The 22,823-nt window shown below is 40.2% G+C and overlaps 1 protein-coding gene across 5 annotated transcripts in view; it reads right to left on the reverse strand.

Annotated features, from left to right (window-relative positions):
• Positions 1 to 22,823, reverse strand: part of FYB1 (FYN binding protein 1) — a 136,836-nt gene that overhangs the window by 15,585 nt on the left and 98,428 nt on the right. For 4 of the 5 annotated variants that reach the window (XM_050946915.1, XM_050946916.1, XM_050946914.1 and 1 more), the window contains exons 8-16: positions 21,960 to 22,119; positions 19,305 to 19,449; positions 15,852 to 15,880; positions 13,599 to 13,668; positions 12,199 to 12,339; positions 10,877 to 10,908; positions 9,156 to 9,225; positions 7,270 to 7,384; positions 1,228 to 1,390 (exon numbers count right to left, since the gene is read on the reverse strand). In XM_050946915.1, the coding sequence (XP_050802872.1) occupies positions 1,228 to 1,390; positions 7,270 to 7,384; positions 9,156 to 9,225; positions 10,877 to 10,908; positions 12,199 to 12,339; positions 13,599 to 13,668; positions 15,852 to 15,880; positions 19,305 to 19,449; positions 21,960 to 22,119 (925 nt within the window). The remainder of the gene's footprint in view (positions 1 to 1,227; positions 1,391 to 7,269; positions 7,385 to 9,155; positions 9,226 to 10,876; positions 10,909 to 12,198; positions 12,340 to 13,598; positions 13,669 to 15,851; positions 15,881 to 19,304; positions 19,450 to 21,959; positions 22,120 to 22,823) is intronic. The other variant, XM_050946918.1, reaches the window with a different exon arrangement.

Here is a 22,823-nt window from a genome sequence, read left to right on the forward strand (position 1 = left end):
CTTTGGGGTGATTGGACTAAAGACTCTAAGGGGGAAAGGACATTGCCAAATGTACTTGGAGGTGGGTTTTTGCTTATGGTTTGTGTTATAATCCTATTTGTGGTGTTTCTCCAATGGGATGCCGCATTGTTTCCCTCCTTTATGAAAAGGATTTTGCTACACTCAGACTCCGTGCTTGCGAGAGGGGAAGTATTGCCTCTAGAGGCGCCCGGGGGTGGTAGTATGTAAGTGTCCCAGGTCACTGGGTGGGGGCTCGAGCCGGTTATGTATTGTGTTATTGAAACGGAACCCCTGGATACTGAACCCGGCCCTTGTTGCTGCCAACTCAGAGGGGCAGAAAGGTTACATGTACAAAGAGAAAAAGTGACAAGAAAAGTCCTTAACTGCTGAGTTTTGCTACCATTGATTTCACAGATGTTTTACTGTAATATATTTGTAATAATTTTATTTTTGTTTTGAGAAATGCCAACTTTATTGCTTTAGAATTCTTGTCAATATTGACTATGTTTAAGGGTAAGATTTTGTCATGGATATTTTTAGTAAAAATCACGGACAGGTCACGGGCAATAAAGAAAAATTCATGGAAGCCCATGATCTGTCTGTGATTTTTACTAAAAATATCCATGACAAAATGAGGAGCTTAGATGTAAGGTCCCCACATTGCCTGGAGAAGCTGGGCAGCTGCGGGGGCCCACTCTGAACTCTGGGGGTTCCCACTGCCTGTGAGGGCTCAGAGCTCCAGGGTCCCCCACCACCTGCGGCGGCTTGGAGGTCTGGGGTCTCCCCGCTGCCCGCAGTGGCTGGGAGCTCTGGGAAACCCCCACTGTCTGCGGCGACTCGGAGCTCCAATCAGGACTGCGGCCCTGCCATCTGCAGCAGCCTGGAGCTCAGGGGTCCCCCTGCCACCTGTGGTAGTTGGGAGCTATGAGCTTCCCTCCTGGGCAGCTCCTGGCTGCTGGGGCAAATTCACAGAAGTCGCTGGGGCAAATTCACAGAAGTCTCTTATTATGCATTTGTGTAAGTAATAACAAAATAATAACAACAAATAATCTATATGCTGTCAGCCATAAAGCAAACAGAAAAAGCAATCATCAGTCAACGCTTGATCATAACAAGGTTGTGGTTCTTTTAGTTTCACGAGTGATGTTATGCAGTAAATTATTATTCTCTACTTGCCAGTTTGTTCAACAATATGTGTCATGTTGTACCATGTGTTACATAACTTACATTTTCCTTCTTCATTCCTACACAGGACCTTGGCATCATCTATGATTTGCATAACTTCAACTGACTCCCCTGGTTTCACTTGTAAGTCTTTTGCTCCCCATTTTTTAGATGGCAGATCTGCGATAATTGTAGTGGAATAAAGAACTCTAATTTCACCTTCAAACTGCAAAAACAAAATAAAGAGATGCAAGATGCAAACATTACACAAGCTTTATAGTCTCTTATACATTGTGGTACAGTCTCTTAACACTTGTGGTTTGGTTTTCAGAAACGTAGGCAAGTAATTGTTTGCGCCGTTATGGTATCTATATTTCTGACTGCACATCTCTTACGCCTCTTTATTCCATGCAGAACATAGGGCTTTCCATCTTTGCTGATCTCCGGCTGCCATATTATTTTGATGGCTTTTGGTTCTGCTTCTGTTGTGTGTTTCTATGTTATTCTTGGTGTCCCTCATTGCTTGTTGCCCTGGCTCTGTTCCAGTCCCATGTCTATCTTGTTATATTATTCAGATATTTCCTCCACATATGTTCTAGACATCTCCATTTTTGTTCCATAATTTCCTGTCTTATCAGTTTCTGTTTTGTCCTCCAGAATTCTTCATTTGTGTTTTTTTACTGGTCATCTGATATTGAGGATTTGTCTAAGGCAGCTGTTTATGAAAACTTAGAGTTAGGTAGTAAGGTCTTAATAAGTCTCCAAGTTTCAGTGCCATATATTAATATTGACTTGACAATGATGTTAAATATTTGAAATTTAATCTGGAGGGCAAAATGTATGTTTCTCCAGATCAACTTTAGCATTACAAAGGCATGTCTGTCTTTTGATATTCTGGCTTTAATGTCTGTCCTACCTGTGACATTTACAATGCTGCCAAAATATGTGAAATATTGGATTTTTTTATGTCAGTCCCAGAAAAGGTTATTGGTGCTTCTTCTTGTGACTTAATTCTCATGGTTTTAGTTTTCTTGGTGCTGATTTTTAATCCCACTAATTGTGCGTAGGCCTGGATCATTTGATTTTGTGTTGCACGTCTCTATGGGTATGGAATAGCAAATTGATGTCATCTGCAAAGCTATTTGCATATGCAAGTATCCAATTTGCTGATACAAATAGTGAATGCACTGCATATCAAAGTGTTTGAAAGTCAGCCCTTGGTGTGAATGAATGGGATGATGTATATTTTATCCAAGTCAGTCAAAAAATGACAAATGACAAACTCTTATTGACATGAGGTGTACCTAATAAAATCACTTCTTTCCCAATAGGCTACTCCTTTCACACAATTATTCAGCTGTCTGAATAATTGTACTGATTTCTAAATTTTTGTAGGGAAATTTTTGTGTTAGTGAAGGTTGCTGAACTGACACAGGTGGAGAGTGAAATCATCTTTCATCAAACAAACAGGTACAGCACAGGCAGTGGCAATGCAGACTTCCCACACTGTTTTCCAATATACTCCAGCTCTGAGCTGGATGAATCACTCTAAAAATCAGAGCTCAGATCGTTCAGTCCTTGGCCACCGTGTCGAGACTGTCAACAAAAGCACCAATTTTATTCAGTTTGTATCCATGTCCCAAGCGTGTAAAATACTGGCAAACATTATTCTATGGTTTATTTTTTTTAAAGGCTCCAGAGGAAATCCTGGCAATTACAGGCCAGAAAATCTAACTTCAGTACCAGGCAAATTGGTTGAAATTATACTAAAGGACAGAATTATCAGACACAGAGATGAACACAATATGTTGAAGAAGAGTCAAAATGGCTTTTGTAAAGGAAAATTGTGCCTCATCAATCTGTAGAATTCTTTGATGGATCAACAAACATGTAGACAAGGGTGATCCAGTGGATACAGTGTACTTGGACTTTCAGAAAGCCTTTCACAAGGTCCCTCACCAAAGGCTCTTAAGCAGACATGATAAGAGGGAAAGTCCTCTCATGGATCAGTAACTGGTTAAAAGATAGGAAGGCCAAAAGTAAGAATGGGATCAAAAAAGAATCAGATAAATTCGTGGAGGATAGGCCCATCAACGGCTACTAGCCAATATGGTCAGTGAGGCAACTCTGTGCTCTGAGTGTCCCTAAAGCTTTGACTGCCAGAAGCTGGGACTGGACAACAGGGGATGGATCATTCAATAACTGCCCTGTTCTATTCATTCCCTCTGAAGCATCTGGCACTGGATGCTGTCGGAAGACCATTGGTCTGACCCAGTATAGCCATTCTTGTGCTTTTATTGTGTAAGAGGAACGATCTTTATTACTTTGCAGCATACCTGCATCATATAGTTTTTGAGATAAGAATGGCCATACTGGGTCAGACCAAAGGTCCATCCAGCCCAGTATCCAGTCTACTGACAGTGGCCAATGCCAGGTGTCCCCGAGGGAGTGAACCTAACAGGTAATGATCAAGTGATCTCTCTCCTGCCCATCCATCTCCACCCTCTGACAAACAGAGGCTAGGGACAGCATTCCTTACTCATCCTGGCTAATAGCCATTAATGGACTTAACCTCCATGAATGTATCTAGCTCTCTTTTAATGCCTACATCCTATTTCAGTTATTAATTGCAGCAGTTGTTTAATGTTTTGTGTACCACAAAGCAAAAAAAAATCCTTTAATTAAAATGATACAATAAGTCACGAGTCTGTGTGAATTGTACTGTTATTACTAATTCGTGCCTACTGTGGTAGTGTCAGACATAAGGCAGAAACCCTCACAATAATTAATCTTGTACAAATTACTATACTTCTAAGATGCCTAAGTTTGCCACTGGTTTCAAATGGCATCAGGACAGGCCTAAGCAACATTGAAAATTGCTGCCTTTATCCAGTGGGTCTGAATATAAACAAATCTACATCATTGCACTAACCTTTGTTCCTAAACTGTCATTTGAAAGAACTAGAGTTGCCACAGGAACACACAACTAAAAGATATATATATATATTATGTTAATATAACATCTTCAGTTTAATTTAACTTTACCAAAAAGGGTGTCAGATGGATGAAAGCCAAAGTTTGAAGCAGGTCAATTCCCTGAGTGAAGAGTTGGCTACAGAATCTCCTGAGTTCTAATCTGAGTTTTTACATTGATTTGGACAAGTCACTTACGATTTCTAGGATGCTGAGCACCCATAACCCCTGATTAATTCAGGAAAACTGAGGATCTCAGGACGTCTGGGTCAGTTCCATCATCTATAGAAGTGGGGATAGTAATATTTTGCTACTTCAAAAGGTGCTTGTGAGGATCAACTATCTAACTTTGCTCAGCACTCTGAAGATGTAAATTGTCAATTATTACAAGCACTCACTGACTCTGTGTCTATGTGCAACTCAAAACTGCTTTGATTTCATTTCCTTTTATTTCATTGTTAATCAAGTATTGACTTAACTGAGATAAGCCTTGTCCTTGAAAACCTTTGTTCATGCAGAATATACTTGCTTGCTGTAGTAATCCCATTGAAATTGATAGGATTTCTTCTGTAAAGCTTTGCAAGATCAACATTTAGGGGGAGAAATCAATGCAAAGGGAATCAAAACCAATAGTAAAAGGTTCTACAGCCACATAAATAAGAAGAAAACAAAGAAAGAAGAAGTGGGGCCGCTATACACTGAGGATGGAATGGAGGTTAAGGATAACCTAGGCATGGCCCAACATCTAAACAAGTACTTTGCCTCAGTTTTTAATATGACTAGTGAGGAACCTTGCGATGATGGAGGGATGATAAACGGGAATGTGGATATGGAAGTGGATATTACCGCAACTGAGGTAGAGGCCGTACTTGAACAGCTCGATGGGACGAAGTCGGAGGGCCCAGACAATCTCCATCTGAGGATATTAAAGGAACTGGCACGTGAAATTGCGAGCCCGTTAGCGAGAATTTTTAAGCAATCGATAAACTCGGGGGTTGTGCCGTATGACTGGAGGATTGCTAATGTAGTTCCTATTTTTAAGAAAGGGAATAAAAGTGATCTGGGTAATTATAGGCCTGTTAGCTTGACGTCTGTAGTATGTAAGGTCTTGGAAAAAATTTTAAGGGAGAAAGTAGTTAAGGACATAGAGGTCAATGGTAATTGGGACGAATTGCAACACGGATTTACTAAAGGTAGATCGTGTCAAACCAATCTGATCTCCTTCTTTGAGAAGATGACGGATTACTTAGATAAAGGAAATGTGGTAGATATAATTTACCTAGATTTCAGTAAGGCGTTTGACACGGTTCCGCACGGGGAACTGTTAGTTAAATTGGAAAAGATGGGAATGAATATGAAAGTTGTAAGGTGGATAAGGAACTGGTTAAAGGGGAGACTCCAGAGGGTCGTATTGAAAGGTGAACTGTCAGGCTGGAAGGAGGTCACTAGTGGAGTCCCTCAAGGATCGGTTTTGGGACCGATCTTATTTAACCTTTTTATTACTGACCTTGGCACAAAGAGCGGGAATGTGCTAATAAAGTTTGCGGATGACACGAAGCTGGGGGGTATTGCTAACACAGAGAAGGACAGGGATACTATTCAGGAAGATCTGAACCACCTAGTAAACTGGAGTAATAGAAATAGGATGAAATACAATAGTGAAAAGTGCAAGGTCATGCATTTAGGAATTAATAATAAGAATTTTGGATATACGTTGGGGGCGCATCAGTTGGAAGCGACGGAGGAGGAGAAGGACCTTGGGGTACTGGTTGATAGCAGGATGACTATGAGTCGCCAATGTGATACGGCTGTTAAAAAAGCAAATGCGATTTTGGGATGCATCAGGCGGGGTATTTCCTGCAAGGATAAGGAGGTGTTAGTACCGTTATATAAGGCGTTGGTGAGACCCCATCTGGAATACTGTGTGCAGTTCTGGTGTCCCATGTTCAAGAAGGATGAATTCAAACTGGAACGGGTTCAGAGACGGGCTACAAGGATGATCCGAGGAATGGAAAAACTGCCTTATGAAAGGAGACTCAAAGAGCTTGGCTTGTTTAGCCTGGCCAAAAGAAGGCTGCGGGGGGATATGCTCGTTCTATATAAATATATCAGGGGGGTTAACGTTAGGGAGGGAGAGGAATTATTTAAGTTTAGTACTAATGTAGGCACGAGGACGAATGGGTATAAACTGGATATTAGGAAGTTTAGACTTGAAATTAGACGAAGGTTTCTAACCATTAGGGGAGTGAAGTTCTGGAACAGCCTTCCGAGGGAAGTAGTAGGGGCAAAAGACTTTCCTGGCTTTAAGACAAAGCTTGATAAGTATATGGAGGGGATGTTACGATAGGATCGTTAATTTGGGCAATTGATCTTGGATTACCACCAGATAGGTCTGCTCAATGGTCTGCAGGGAGACGTTGGATGGGATGGGAACTGAGTTGCTGCAGAGAATTCCTTCTTGGGTGCTGGCTGGTGAGTCTTGCCCACATGCTCAGGGTTTAGCTGATCGCCATATTTGGGGTCGGGAAGGAATTTTCCTCCAGGGCGGATTGGCAGGGGCCCTGGAGGTTTTTCGCCTTCCCCTGCAGCGTGGGGCACGGGTCGCTTGCTGGTGGTTTCTCTGCAGCTTGAGGTCTTCAAACCAATTTTGAGGATTTCAATAACTCGGTCCTGGGATAGGGGTTGTTATAAAATTGGATGGGTGGGGTTCTGTGGCCTGCCTTGTGCAGGAGGTCAGACTAGATGATCAGATTGGTCCCTTCTGACCTATGAGTCTATGAGTCTAAGTATTGACTTAACTGAGATAAGCCTTGTCCTTGAAAACCTTTGTTCATGCAGAATATACTTGCTTGCTGTAGTAATCCCATTGAAATTGATAGGATTTCTTCTGTAAAGCTTTGCAAGATCAACATTTAGGGGGAGAAATCAATGCTGATTATTGGAATTTTTAAAGCTATGTTAAAAATATTGAGTGAAGTACAGTGAATATTATTCCATTTAAGATGATCATGTGATCTCCAAAAATGAGTACTGTACCTTTCAGTGGCAGAAGAAATCAAGGGATAATTTAAAAATTAGAGAATAAACAATGCAAGCATTTTCATTTTTAGATTGTATTCTAATAAGACTTACTTTAAACTTTTTTCTGAACTCTTTCTCCTCTTTTTCCATCTTTTTAAGCTTTCGTATGTCTTTCTCATCTGATTTACCCCTTCCGAGGCTCTGAGATTTCATAATTAATGATGATCTAAAACACCAGATTAGAGACAAAACACAATTAATAACATGTGATAGGATATTATACACTTTCAGACACTTCAGTAAACTTGCATTTACACTTCATTTGTCTTTGATCAATTTCATTTACACCTACTGTGCTAATATGGATAATCATTATACACTAACAGGTGGATTTTCAAAGGCATAAAAAAGTAGGAATATTTTCTTTTCTATGTTTATTAGGTATATGTGAGTTCTGACTTATTTATCTACTACCCACACAAAATAAGAAAACTATTCAAAAGATACCTCTTACCTTTGTACTACAGATTAGTTAAATGACACAGTATTTTAGAACCCTATGCAGGATGTGGTTTTCTGGGGAACATGTATGCTTGGTGTGCAACAGGCTGAGTAATCTAGATGACTATTCCACTGTGGAGCTACCTAGATAGTCTTAGCCTCTCACAGAGTAGCAGCCTTAAGCCTATGTGACCACACACAGGCCGGCTCCAGGCACCAGCGGAGGAAGCACATGCCTGGGGTGGCACAGTCTAAGGGGTGGCATTCTGTCCATTCTTGGGTCAGCACAGTAAAGGCATTTTGTGGTTTTTTTTTGCTTCGGCAGTTTGGGCAGCAGTCCAAGCGGCTTATTAATTATTAATTATTATTATTATTATTATGCAAAAATGGTAGAGCCGGCCATGACCACACATGGCCTCACTATTCCAGGGAATCTGCACCACACAAATATACACAAGGTCCACTTAGAGTGCCATTGTTACTTCCATGTTTGTAATGCTGTCAGACAGTCTGTGGCAGAGACTGAATTCCTTTGCCACCCTCCATCCCTCCACTTCTGGAAAGCTGAGCTTTGACTCCACCTCCTGTCTTTCCGATCTTTTTAGGACTGGAAACCACAGAACGTTTCACACAGGGAGGCTGTTGAAATAGCCTGGAAATGGTGGGTCAGATCCTTCCTTTGTACGTGGATGTTGTTAGTGTTCTGTGTTTTTGTCACCTCCAGACTGGGTTACTGAGGTGCTTTCTACTAGGGCTATACTGAAGACTCTGATGAAAAAGTCAGCAAGGGCAGAGTATGACACCCTGTTTAGTTACTGGTCCTCTCAGCAAGCAGCATAATACATCTTTGATCCAGGTGTATAATATATCAAAATACATAATATTAGTATAATACATCTCTGCCCTGATTGCCAGGTCATCTCCAGGTACAAAACCAGGTGTTAATATAATGCATGTGGTAAGTCTCTAAGTGACTTGGGTCCTCAATACATTAGAGATGTAATCTTAGAGGTTTTTAAGACCCAGCTTGACAAAGCCCTGGCTGGGACGATTTAGTTGGGGATTGGTCCTGCTTTTGAGCAGGGAGTTGGACTAGATGACCTTCTGAGGTCCCTTCCAACCCTGATAGTCTATGATTCTACGATTGCCTTCTCTCATCACATGATACTGGAGCAGCTGAGATAAACCACAGCGCTCAAAGTGTCAGTCCCTAGGTTTAAATAGAAAGACTAATGGCAGGGCAGTTACAGCAGGAAGTCCTTGACTCTGGAATTCATTTCTCCCTTTGGGCCAACAGAGCCTGAATTTGTTGAAATTCAGGGCATGTTGCAAAGCTTATTTACTCTACACCCAAGCAATGAAAACTACACTACCTGGCAACAGCAAACAAGATACACAAGCTGAGTAATGTAACAATTTGCCATAGCAAATACCTTGAAAATGTGTCACAACATATATAATCTTTTCCCACAAGTATAGCTTTTATTTTCACTTACCCAATTTCTATTGGTGGAGGAGGGAATTCGGATGATTCTACATCATCATAAACGTCACTGTCTCCTGCGTCTGAAACAGCAGAATTCAAAACAATGAAAGATTAGTATGCAGTCCTTGGGTAGTGCATGCAGTCCCATGCTGTAACAAAATATATGTTAAAGAGGAAAATAAATTGCAGCATGAAGTGTATCCATATATTTTATAGTTAACAGGCAGCTTTTCATTTTGGATTGTCTCACCATGCAGGACCAATTTACACTAAAATCAGCCAATCTTTTCAGAATAATACTATTGATAATAAACAAAGGATATTTACTGATATTTTAATCTTTTTAAGATTAAGCAAGTTTTAGCACATGTTGGTTAATGCAGTGGCCTTTAATCATCAGTTTAATTAGGTCATTTCCCACTGTGCTGCCTCAAAGTATGCATTTTGGACTCGATTTTCATTCACATTAAGGCCATTTTACACCACTCTGGTAATATAAAGATGCCTTTTACTGGACATGAATCAAATTTATGTTATCTTTCTGACTAGTTTATACTTTACGCTGCTAGAGCAGTGGGAGGAGGCCATAGCATAAATGAGAATCATGCCCCAAAATTATACTTTGAAGCTGGCCCTATATGTTTGCAGAAAGGCATTAGTTGTTAATCAACACATCAAGTCACTCAGTGCCTAAAAAAAGTGATTACAGGAAATGTAGGCTTAAGTTTTGGTTCCAGGCAGCAGCAGCAAGAATCTTAAGAATTTGCTTAATATTCCATAGCTGGGTTGATATTTACCAGTGTTTGTGGCCTTAACAAGAGAGTGCATTATTTAAAAAAAAATGTTCACTTCTGTATAATTGCACATTTTTAAAACCATGCATTCAATATTTCTTTCTAACAACAACTGTTTATACTGTATGATGAATGAAATAAGACATGTGGAAGAGAAAATTTTTTCTCTTTAACCTCTGAAGATAGGACAAGAAGCAATGGGCTTAAATTGCAGCAAGAAGGGCTGGCTCCAGGCACCAGCGCAGCAAGCAGGTACCTGGGGCAGCCAAGGGGAAGGGGCGGCACGTCCAGCTCTTTGGCAGCATTTCAGCAGCAGGTTCCTCTCGGAAGGAAGGATCTGCTGCCGAAGTGCTGCCAAAGAAGAAAGTGGCGCGGTGAAGCTTCCGCCAAAGTGCCACCAATCGCGATCACAGCTTTTTTTTTTCCCCCGCCACTTGGGGCAGCAAAAGCCCTGGAGCCAGCCCTGGCAGCAAAGGCAGTTCAGGTTGGACATTACAAAAAACACTGGAATAAATTGCCTAGGGAGGATGCAGAATCTGCCTCATTGGAGAATTTTAAGAGCAGGTTAGACAAACACCTGTCAGGGATGGTCTAGGGAATACTTAGTCCAGCCTTGAGTGCAGGGGACTGGACTAAATGACCTCTCAAGGTCCTTTCCAGTCCTACACTTCAATGATTCTATGATTCATAAGCAAAAAATCATGACACTTTATTAAAGGTGCACTGCCTTTTACAGACCCAACATTACATTTGTAGGTGAGCTAAGGTATTTCAAAATTTAATCAATGGGAAATCCTGATTCTTATTTTTGATCATTTTTTTTGTGAATAGCATAATTCAGAACAATATATGCAGCAATGTTGGTGTTAACTACATTATGCTGCAAGAATTAATATAAAAATAAAACAGTGAAAAATTACATTGGGTTATTGCTTACCTTTCCCAAACATCTTTACTGGAGGATTCATGCTGAAAAAAATGCAATCTTCATTAAATAATTATAATCAAATGAACAGACTTTCTCCTAATTTAAACCCCTGATAGCTAATTCACAACATTGGTGCTGCACATTACCTATTGTTAAATTTGTGCCACTCTGCAAACACTAGAAATGGGCATGTGGTTTTTACCAGTGTATCAGATAAACATGTTCAGAACTGGTGTTCAGAACTGGTCTACTCTATTTCTACTCTATTTCTCCATCACTGGTAACACTGGAGGAGATGCACCAGTCTTATGACAACTGTGGAAGATAACCCAGAAACTGTAATTATTAACAAAGCCAATGGGAGCAGGATTGGACCAAATAAAGGGGTCCTGCTGTGATTTTTTTAAATGTTTCTCCATATTTCATAGTCTTCTTTTAGACAGAGAGCATGTGATTTGTGGCTTCACTGAGTATTTGGAATCAGAAATTATGGAGAACTGCTTGTGAGAATTGGAGAGGTTTTTTTGAATAGGAGGAGGATCCGGTAAGAGGAGGAGACAATCTTTGCCATTCTTCTGTTTTGCATATTATACATATTTTGGGCTCACAGGGCCAGATTCACCAGTATACAGCAGCTGGTTAGTGCCATGCTGGCGATGCAAATAAAAGTAACTTCTGCTGAGTTTATAATAAAGTCATGTCACCAGACAGGCACAAAGTAGCTGGGATGTTCTGATGAATAAAGCCCTCTGTTTTTCACAGCAAAAATAATATTTTAATTTAGTGATTGAGTTCTTTGGGTAAATAAAAACATTTTGTTAACACAGAATGCTTATATTATACAACTGAAAATATGTCCTCTAAACAGTTCTAAGACCATTTTATAAGATGATTTCATGTGATAGGCTTGCATAAATCAATTAGTAAGCATTTTGGACCCAGTTCAGCAATCCATCCCTATTCATCAAAGGACTTAAGTACATGCTTCACTTTAAGTACATGCTGAAGTCCTACTGAAATCAATGTTTTACTGAATAGAGAAGAACATATGAATGTGTGTACATGCTGTGCTGGATTGGGACAGCTGGTCTCTTTGAATCTGAAGTCAAATGTATGCGCTTCGTACATTCTGTCATTAATAAAGATAGCATAGCATGGAAAAGGACATGCTGCAGTAGGCAATGGAGAGCAATATTATTTCAAAATCTGTTTATCTGTGTGCAGTTTGATTCGTGTCTGATTAAGTTGCTATGAGAACATGTTAGTAGCACATGATCAACACGATGTTAGCATTAGTTGTAGTGCACTATGTTTTCATGGCAGACTCTTACAAGGAACCTCCATTATCTTCTGTCTCATTGACTTTGGTTGTTTTCTCTCGTACACTTTTCTTTTTGTCATCTTTTCCCTTTAACATCTTCAAAAGTCCCCAGGACCAGGAGTCATTCTTATCTTCATCCTGTGATATAGACCTTTGGGGTATGCATGCAATTATCACAATGCAGAATGGGACATTGTCTCTCAAAAAGGCCATTTTCAGCTCTTGGTTGATGCACGTAATTCTCGTTACTGAGAACTAGGGGCATGCCATGAAGTGAGAATAGACACCTATTAACTTATTTTCTAAAATGTTAGTACTTAATAAATATAGAATTAAAAATGTTATTAGAACAACAGCCATACAAAAACAAGTGGCTAACTACAGCCCGGATCCTGGAAATACATAACCACATGCCCAACTCTTGCATAGTCTTATGCAGCTCAATAAGACTAAACATATGAGTATAGTTAGGCATATGCTGTAGGATCAGGGTCTAAGGCCCCAATCCTGTAATTGGCTCACTGCAGTTGCAAAGGTCTGCTTGAGTGGCGTTGGCTGCAGACTGAGGCCTAGAATTCTAAGGGGCGGGGGAGACTGCGGGAACTATGGGATAGCTACGGAATAGCTACCCACAGTGCAATGCTCCGGAAATCGACGCTAGCCTCGGACCATGGACGCACACCGCCAAATTAATGTGCTTAGTGTGGCCGCGTGCACTCGACTTTATACAATCTATTTTATAAAACCAGTTTATGTAAAATCGGAATTATCCTGTAGTGTAGACGTACCCAAACACACAAGATCGGACATACTGCAGTGTACTTACAGCAAAGTAGAAAGTGTTAAGTACAACTCTGCATTGCACTGGAAGCCTTCCCAACAGTGCAGTGTAATGTATAGGAGAGAGAAGGTGGAAAGAGTATCCCGTTTTAGGCATTTATAATGAGTAACATCCTGGACAGGAAGAAAATGATCCAGCTCTTTTAGGTCATTCACATTTAATGTTTGTATGTTGTCATTTAGCAAGCTAGCATCTGTACCTTTCTTCCCTTTCCTCTAAGGATTATTCTGTCCAGTTGGGTTTTGGATGCAGCTTCTTTGCTGCCTTTTTCAATCCAGTCCACACATTAATTATCCTATTGTTTAAAAAAAATCTTTCCAGAAGTACCAAAGAATTCAGTTCTTATCTTCAGATCCTGACTTCTGGTTCCTGAATCTGTTCACTGCTGGAATAGTTTGGTGGCATTCACGTTCTGTATGTCTTTTTGAAGTCAGTGGAACCACTCATATTTACACCAACTGAAGAGCTAGCCAAATACTTAATTATTATCCCAAATTTAAAATGTTAAAATAAAAAGCTATGGGAGTGAGTTCAAATGGGTAATGATCATAAATGATATAAACACTTACCTAGCATTAACATCTTCATCATCAATCCCATCATAAATTTCTTCATCGGGGACAGGAGGTGGGAATGTCACTTTAATAGATCAAAAAGTGAAATAATCCATGAATACTCTGATTCTGTTACAGTGGGATATTAACCAGTGGTTTGCTATAGGCTGCTACTTTTCTGAGGCACTTGTAACGTTAAATGTACTGGGCTAGGTTATCAGCTGGTGTAAATCAGCAGAGCTCCTTTTGTCAATGAAGCTCTTCTGATTTATATCAACTTGAGACTGGCCCGTAGTATGTAAATAAAATAATGCCAATAATAATAAGTTGAACATTGAAAACAAATAAGTAATTGATGAAAACTGGAGAGCTATTATGCTTTTGACCAACTCAGTAACAGGGTTTGTAGCTTTTTAATTTTATTTTTGTGTGTGACTTTAGTACAGGTGAAAGGTGCCAGGTGAACATAAAGGTACCAGACCAACATTGTGAAAGACTGATATCCTCTATTTATGTACAAAAGATGTGAATCAGAGGCAGTGGCAATGAATTTTCCACATATTGGCCCACACCATGCCTCAATCGTGATCTGTGGGTACCACAGGATGGAATGAAAGGGTAGTTCAGTCTCCCTGTCCCATCAGTATCTGGCCTCTCTGCTCAGACTGTCACCTGAGAACAATACTTAGTTGGGTGGGATCTTCCTTCTGCGTTGCTGGGTGGTGGCAGGGGCGAGGGATGACAATTTCCATTCCTGACAAGTACCCTCAACTAAGCTGAGAGTATGATCAGAGTCTAGACCTATAAAAGATGACTGGAACCAGACTTCCCCCTTAGCTTTGCCAGTTAACCATCATTTTGACTGCCAGTATACCTAGCTATTTCAGTGTTTGACTTCTTTAGAGCAGAAACTCTCAGTCATACAGAAATTTTGCCATTTTACATGATGTTTTGATGGTGTAGATTAGCGTCTGCAATCATGCTCAATCTCAGAGAAATATAGAAGATTAGAGTTGGAAGAGACCTCGGGAGGTCATCTAGTCCAATCCTCTGCTCAAAGCAGGACCAACACCAACTAAATCATCCCAGCCAAGAATTTCTCAAGCTGGGCCTTAAAAACCTCTAAGGATGGAGATTCTACCACCTTCCAAGGTAACCCATTCCAGTGCTTCACCACCCTCGTAATGAAATAGTGTTTCCTAATATCCAGCCTAAACTTCCCCCACTGCAACTTGAGACCATTGCTTCTTGTTCTGTCATCTGCCACCACTGAGAACAGTCTAGCTCCATCCTCTTTGGACCTTCCTTCAGATAGGTGAAGGCTGCTATGAAATTCCCACCTCACTCTTCTGCAGACTAAATAACCCCAGTTCCCTCAGCCTCTCCTTGTAAGTCATATGCCCCAGCCTCATAATCATTTTTGTTGCCCTTTGCTGGAATCTCTCCAATTTGTCCACATCCCTTCTGTAGTGGGGGGGTGGGGACCAAAACTGGACGCAATACTCCAGGTGTGGCCTTACCAGTGTTGAATAGAGGGGAATAATTACTTCCCTCGATTTGCTGGCAATGCTCCTATTAATACAGCCCAATATACCGTTGGCCTTCTTGGCAACAAGGGCACACTGCTTACTCATATCCAGCTTCTGGTCTACTGTAATCCCCAGATCCTTTTCTGCAGAACTGCTGCTTAGCCAGTCAGTCCCCAGCCTGTAGCGGTGCATAGGATTCTTTTTCCTAAGTGTAGGACTCTGCACTTGTCCTTGTTGAACCTCATCAGATTTCTTTTGGCCCAATCCTCCAATTTGTCTCGGTCACTCTGGACCCTATCCCTACCCTTCAGTGTATCTACCTCTCCCCCCAGTTTAGTGTCATCTGCGAACTTGCTAAGGGTGCAATTAATCCCATCATCCAGATCATTAATAAAGATGTTGAACAAAACAGGCCCCAGGACCGTGATCATGATCATACTTCAGATTCACTGTATCCAGAGTTGAAACTTCTGATTCATCCAAGTTTCCACAGGTGAAAGGCAACTGCATTAAACCATTGTGCCTCACAGTTTACCACTTGCTAAATAATATTTGCATACTTGTGGGTAATTATCACATTATCTGGAAACCACAAAGGTCTGCATCTGTAGGTAAGCACTAAATAAAACACACACACACACACACACACACACACACACACACACACACACACACACACACACACACACACACACACACACACACACACAAATATAGACGTAACAAAAATAAAACTCACCTCCAGTTCCACTTCGACCACCACTTTGGCTGGAAGAACAAAAGTTAAAGAACTTTTCATTCATTGTAAAAAGAAAACAACAAACAACCACACTTTTTCTTGACATATGCTCTAAATGTAGTATACTTTAATAGACATGGATCCATCCAAATACTACCCAGATCCTACATCTAGACGCTCAGATGGGCACTCAGGAAAGTAAATGTCCATTTTGCGTGCCTCATTACTGACCTTCTAAATACCCAAATGTACCAATTCCTTCTCTCTCTCTGTCTTTCTTCACCATACTCATCACTGTGATATATGAGTGCCCATTAGGCACCCAAAATCAGAAATTAGTTTCTCTCTCACTAATGCGCAAGAGAGCTCCTCATCCCATTCACGAATGAATAGGCTCTTATATGAAGAGAGATGAACTCTAAATGATTTGAATATGTCAAATATTTTCTGTTAACCTAGTATTTTACTCCACCAATTGCTGTCCCTACCCCCTTCCTCTGGAATAATTCATCCCAAAGAAAGAGGCACCCAAGACTATTATAAAGTAGCATTCCAGAAGAAATATGGGACAATTATCTATAGTCATCTGTTTAATGTAAAAACAAAAAGGGGACTCGATCTTGGAAAAAAAGTTAGGACCCAAATTCTCTGTGTATATAAACTAGTACAGGTTCACTGAAGACAATAGAGCTGTTCCAATTTACTTGAGCAGAAAATTTGCTCCTTGGTCTTTAAAACATTGTTAGCAATTTCCAACAAAGCATCATTTTCATTTGATTTCAGAAAGAAGTGCTATTTGTAGGTATTTCTATGGCACTCATCACTATATTTACTTTTAAATGTACTTTATGTTCCTGTTGACATCAGTGAGACTATTAATCAACTAATGTCTTTCTTATTGTAAGTAAGGGAGGCATAACTTGACCCCAAAACTTTAGTCCAATGTATATAGAGATAAGATTCCATCCCCGATCATGCCATTTTCATAAGACATAAAGGTAAATAAATGAAATTATGACAATACACCTTAACTAGGTCTGATCAAGTGATGCCTTAATTTTCTAAATTTCATGTTCCTAGAGTATTCCAAGTGCTATATAAATTGGTATGAGCCCGTTTTTCTAACTGTGATTCAATGCAACCAATAGCAGGGTTATAGCAACTTAAGCATTCCTACTTTCAAATCAAAAACACACATAAAATGTTTTCTTTAAAATGCCTCATGCCATCAAATTTCAGTATATCATGAACTTCAGCAGTTTTAGGCTTTTATTAAACATTGGAGTCGTTATCAATGACACATTACCAGTTACAATAAGTTTTCGTCAATGAGTTTTTTATTATGGGGATCTTATGTTGGTCTCAAAACATATTGGTGCATGTGTCAGATATTTTGATATATGCAAGATAATTCAAGCTCATGAACTGAATACAAGGCTATAAATCACTAGAGACGATAAAAATGCCAGAATATAGCTTGAAGGGTTACAGGACTCTAAAAGCAAGTTCCAGCCCTTTATCCACTGTACAGCCTTTTACTGTTATTAGTATTACACAAAAGTATAATGAACCATACTTAAACCCATATATATAGTCTAATATTTTCTAAATAATCCGGTGTAATAAATAACTATGCATCCATTCTGATTGGCTGTTGAAAACACAGCACATCTAAATTCCTTGAATTGAGATGAATGATTGTAATGTCCATCATGACAAGGAGAGGTCTAAAAATACTTTTGCAGTGAGGTACCTAATGTTGGAATTGACTCTGACCTGGACTAGTGAGTGTAGCTTGATTCGCTGGTATGGCTAAACTGTGCTTGGCATAATCCAAGGTGCAGCAGAGGAAGGTAGCTGTAATCAACCTCTCTGCTCCCAGCTCCAGGGAAGCACCAGTTGCTCATTTGGTCCCCTCTTAAAATAGGGAGAAAATACTATCCTGACAGCAGTTATTTTGTGTCCAGAGCACCCAGGGGATGTTTTGGCAGCTGAGGAAAACCCAGCCACCTCCCCTTTATCCTAGCCACACCTGTATGTCAAGAGATGGGGAGTATCCTAGATACTAATAGGATGGCTGCATGGCACTGGAGGATTCTCCTCCACAAGGGAAATCCTCCACAGCCTGGATATGGCATTTGTTGAGGCTGGGAGGTTAACTGTATTAGCCACTGATCCCTCCCAAAGTCTATCCCATGCCTCTAAACATCCCTCCATATTCGTGTAAAGAGACACAGAGAGCCCAAAGCTCATGAGCTGAGGGAATGCATGGGGGTGAGGAGTACACCTGTGCGGCTGCAATGCTTCCTTCGCTTTTAGAGTCTTTTGTACCTGTGGACTAGAAAGGTCAGCATGCGACTTTAAGAGAGAAGGAGAGAACTGTGTTGTTTGTTCTGTGATCCGTTTTGTGGGAGTCCCGCATTTCATCTGATTGCTTTCTATGGAGTTCTGCTAGTATTTTCTATACTTCCACTGTTATCATACTCCATTATGCATAAATGCTTCTAGATGCTGGATTCCCTCTTTCATTCTTACTTCTCTCACTACTTCATTCTTTTTAGGCCAGTTACATTTTTCTTATATGATTAGCTGTTTTTCATTTGCTACAAGAGTCTGTTTTATATTTGCAAAAAGTTGAGTGGTGTCATAAATTGTGGTACATAGAGAACAGCCACTCTACTCACAGCCTAGCATGCATCTCACTGGGCCAAATCCTGAAGCACTTGTGAAGTCAGTGGAAGTTTTGCCTAAACAAAGGCAGTGTAACTACTGAAAAAGAATTTACAGGTTTAATCCAGAGTTTGCAGTTCAAAGTCATTTTCTTCTCAGAGAATGTAATTAGCTAAAAGAGATAGGATTTTGTCTTCTTTCATACATCTCAACTCTTTGTGGGAGATCTGACAGAAAGTTTTATGTCACCAAGTATTGTTTTGATTGTATTGACAGTCTAATGTTCTGAACCTAGAGCTGAAATGAATTATGAAATTATTTGAATGCCTGATTAAACAACCAAGATGGCTTTTGAAGCTGAAAATATTGACTAAGACAGGCATATTGAATGGATTGGTTTAGATACTGTAACTTAGAGTTACAGACTGCCTGGAAGGAAGTCCCACAATGCCTCCAACTCATACAGTGGGAATCATTAAACAAGCAGCATTTAATGTGCCATGGTAGTGAACTTCACCATGGAATTTGTAGTATTTCCCATTCTATGTACAGGAAATATTATGGTAAAACTCAAATGCCTCAGGCCAGCGTATGCTGGTTTTTTAATCATGCTCACTGTAATTTCAGGTATTTTAAAATCTGATGTTTTGTGTCAGCAAGAATATATTCTTTTTCAAATTAAAAAATGCTTTGTTCCTCTGTTGTAGTTTTCCTCATTTGGATTGGTTGGGTTAATCAATCAAATTGGATTAAATCAACTTCCTTGAGTGGCTTCACACGTACCTGCTGATACTGTCCTGCTCTCCAACATCATCATACACTTCTTGGTCATTGTCTACATGTCTCAGGGAAGCACTCATGGAAGATCTTTGTTTTCTTTTTAAAGAATCATAGTCAATCTCCACCACAGTTGTTTTAATGTATCCATCTAAAACAATGAAAGCTTATGATCAAGCAGCAACAATTTTCATTTAAAAACTCAACAGCTAAGAAAGAACTTTAATAGAGGCTGAGAACTCAAATGATCCCAATTGTATTGTGTGGCTGAATAACTCTATAGAAATTTCTGAATCTAAGCATGTTAGGCCTTAATCTTTTCCACTTACACTGTGCAAATCAGGTTTCAGAGTAGCAGCCGTGTTAGTCTGTATCCGCAAAAAGAACAGGAGTACTTGTGGCACTTTAGAGACTAACAAATTTATTTCAGCATGAGCTTTTGTGAGTGCATCCGAAGAAGTGAGCTGTAGCTCATGAAAGCTCATGCTGAAATAAATTTGTTAGTCTCTAAGGTGCCACAAGTACTCCTGTTCTTTTTGTGCAAATCAGGTGTAACTTCATTGAGTTCAATTGATTTAGACACAGTCGGGTCATAGGAGAATCAGGCCCCTTGTCTTGGAAACAGAGCCCCCATTGTAAAGATGAGTTAACGCTACATAATCACTACAGTGATATCCACTAGAGACCCTAGGTCAGATGCTCAGCTGTAGCAGAGGAGTGTGCAGTGCAGCTGGTGGGGAGTGGGGCAAATGGCAAAGTTGCTTTAAGACACTTTTCCTCAGTTAATCCTGGCGTTACTATGCAAAAGGCCAGTCCTCCAGCCTAACTTAGAGCAGTTTATGGTCCAAACAGGCTGATAGATAGAGCACTGAGATGCAGGGATATTATAGCCACACTCCTTATGCTGTGAGCTCATAGAGAAGTACAAAGGAGTTACTGTGCCGGCCTTTTGCCACTGCAGATTCAGCCTACGTGAGGGTGATCCTCTTGCTACCTAGGTATCCTGGCAGCCTGGCGGAGCAGTACAAAGTAGCTTAGCTCATCTGAGGATTGGAACCTCCACCTTTATCACTTGCACTTGACTTTACTGTGTAGATGTCCCTGGCAAAAATTCTAAAATCATAAGATGGATTTAAACACTGTATCTGCTAAGCGATAAAATGATAGGCATGCTGACTACACTGACTGTATTTGACAATAAGCATGAATATGTTCTTTCAAAACGGAGAAAAGCACATAGGAATGAACACTGAAAACCCTTCTTCCTCTCCAGCTGCAGCAGCCCAATTTCTGATGCATTTCCCCTCTAACCTACATCTGAATTCCGCATGAAAATTAAATAACTGGGAAAAAAATGATGGAAACTTGGAAAGTAAATCACAAAGTCATTGTTGCTTATTTCAAGTGAATAATTTTTTTATATCATTTGATACTCTCATTCCCTTTTCAAGCCCTCCTCTCCCTTATCAGTTTGTACACTTTTAAGTAGGCAGATAAGATTCAGGTTGAAACATTGATGAACTACAGTGAGTTGTACCTTTAACCTTCACCCATGGGAAGGCTGGCACAACTTCTGCTTTTGCTGAAATAAAAATCAGTTTATGATAAGCCAAAATAAGTGAAACTAATTGGCTTGTGACAACTGCACAAGACCCATAACTCCCCTACAGAGATTTTTTTCTGTATGTATAAAACCTCCCAAACAACATATTTTTAAAAATGAAAGGTTCTTTTAAAGTATAAATTAGCATGCCTATTCTCATAAAGCGCTTATGCCCTGATCCAGCAAAGCATTTAAACATGTGAGTAGTCCCACAACAGTCAATGAGACTACTAATGTTCTTGAAGTTAAACCCATGTTTAAATGCTTTACTGGATCAAGACCCTAATGCCCATGTCTCTGTAAATTAGAGACCAGATCCTCAGTTGGTGTAAATGAACATAGTTCCACTTATTTCACTGATTTACACCAGCTGATGATCTGGCCCTAGCTGCATATGTGTGTGCAGGGCTGGGGCTAAGGGTAGGGAGGAGAAAAAGGAAAGATACATTTTAGATTTCAAAAACAACTTCTGATCTTAGGAATCAATATTCAGACAAAAAATTGGAATGTTCCCATTTTTCCTTGAGACTGATAGGAAGTTCTAAAGGCTACTTCTCTTCTCACGTACACTCCTCTTACTTACACCAGTCTTACATCTGTGTAACTCCAGTGACTGTAAATGAAGGGAAATTTGGGCCCTTTAGTCTTTTGAATGCAACATTTTATTTAATCTAATCTCTCTCTTTTTTTGACTGCTCTTAAAATACTTCCACAGAGTCAAGCTCCAGTGCTGACTCTAAGGCAAACACACTGAGCCACATCCTCAGTGGGTGTAAACTGGTGTAGCTCCAGTGAGTATCTGGCCCATTGTCCTTAACTAATCCCAGAATCTCTAAGTTTGACACTCAATTGTACATAAGTTTGCTGTACGAGCTGTGCCCCACGTCAGATAAGCACAGCAGGATGAGCTTTGACAGTTTATGCTAGATGTCCTTGCCCATGTTGGCTGGGGACCCAGCCTAGCCAATATTTCTCTCCCATGTAATGCTGTATGTACTCAGGCAGTCAGTGTTTGACAGGGCAAACATTCAGGGGTAAAGTGGAGAATCAGAACGTACAATATCCTTTGGTTGTCCTGCCCAGCCACTTTCCTTCAGGGTTGTCTGTAATACGGATGATTTCAATATTATCACCCTGTTTCACAGTCAGCTCATTCTTCCCTCCCTTGTAGTCCATGCAAGCTCGTGCCTGATGAAGGACTTGAATGGGTCCAGATAACTGCACAGAAAAAGCAATGAAAGAAGTCACACAAACATGTGGAGGATGTGCTGATTGCTTTGACAAAAAATCAGATGAAACATAAAACAATAATAATTTGTTTTCAGTACCACCCACATAAGCGAGGCACTTTGCGAACACACACAAAGGCAGCTTACACTTTAAAAACAAACTAAAAAGCAAAGGGCGTAGGGGAAGTGTACAGCATATAATTAAAGCAGTTGAGGTACTAATTGGCAATACAATGTATTAATAACATAGGGCTAGATTATGTAACCCTTGTTCACATAGGTGAACATTTATTTATTCACAGGAGCAGTTCCATGTACTTCAGTAGGACTGTTCATATGAGTAGCTGCTGACCATCACATAATGATCTTTCTTTCAAGATATGCTGTATGGATGATCCCCAAGTCCAGAAGCTGGCCACAATTGGCCAGTTTCTTGAATTCAGGCATCATGAAAGAAGGACATGTGGATTGGGTAGTGGCCATGTGGAGCAGTGCAGGAAGGGTGTTCTGTGCATTGGGGGCAACAAAAGAGAAGATATCTGTTTAGATGAACACACCAATGTGTTCGTTTGCATGTTTGCATTGATGGATAATGATACATTTTAACCTCCATGATAGAATGGTCCATAGCCTAAAAATACTGAGCATGTTAATGCACATACTTCAGCCAAGGATTCGCTGTGAAAAAGGGAT

This window comes from Gopherus flavomarginatus, chromosome 3 (assembly GCF_025201925.1).
Source record: "Gopherus flavomarginatus isolate rGopFla2 chromosome 3, rGopFla2.mat.asm, whole genome shotgun sequence".
NCBI lineage: Eukaryota > Metazoa > Chordata > Testudines > Testudinidae > Gopherus > Gopherus flavomarginatus.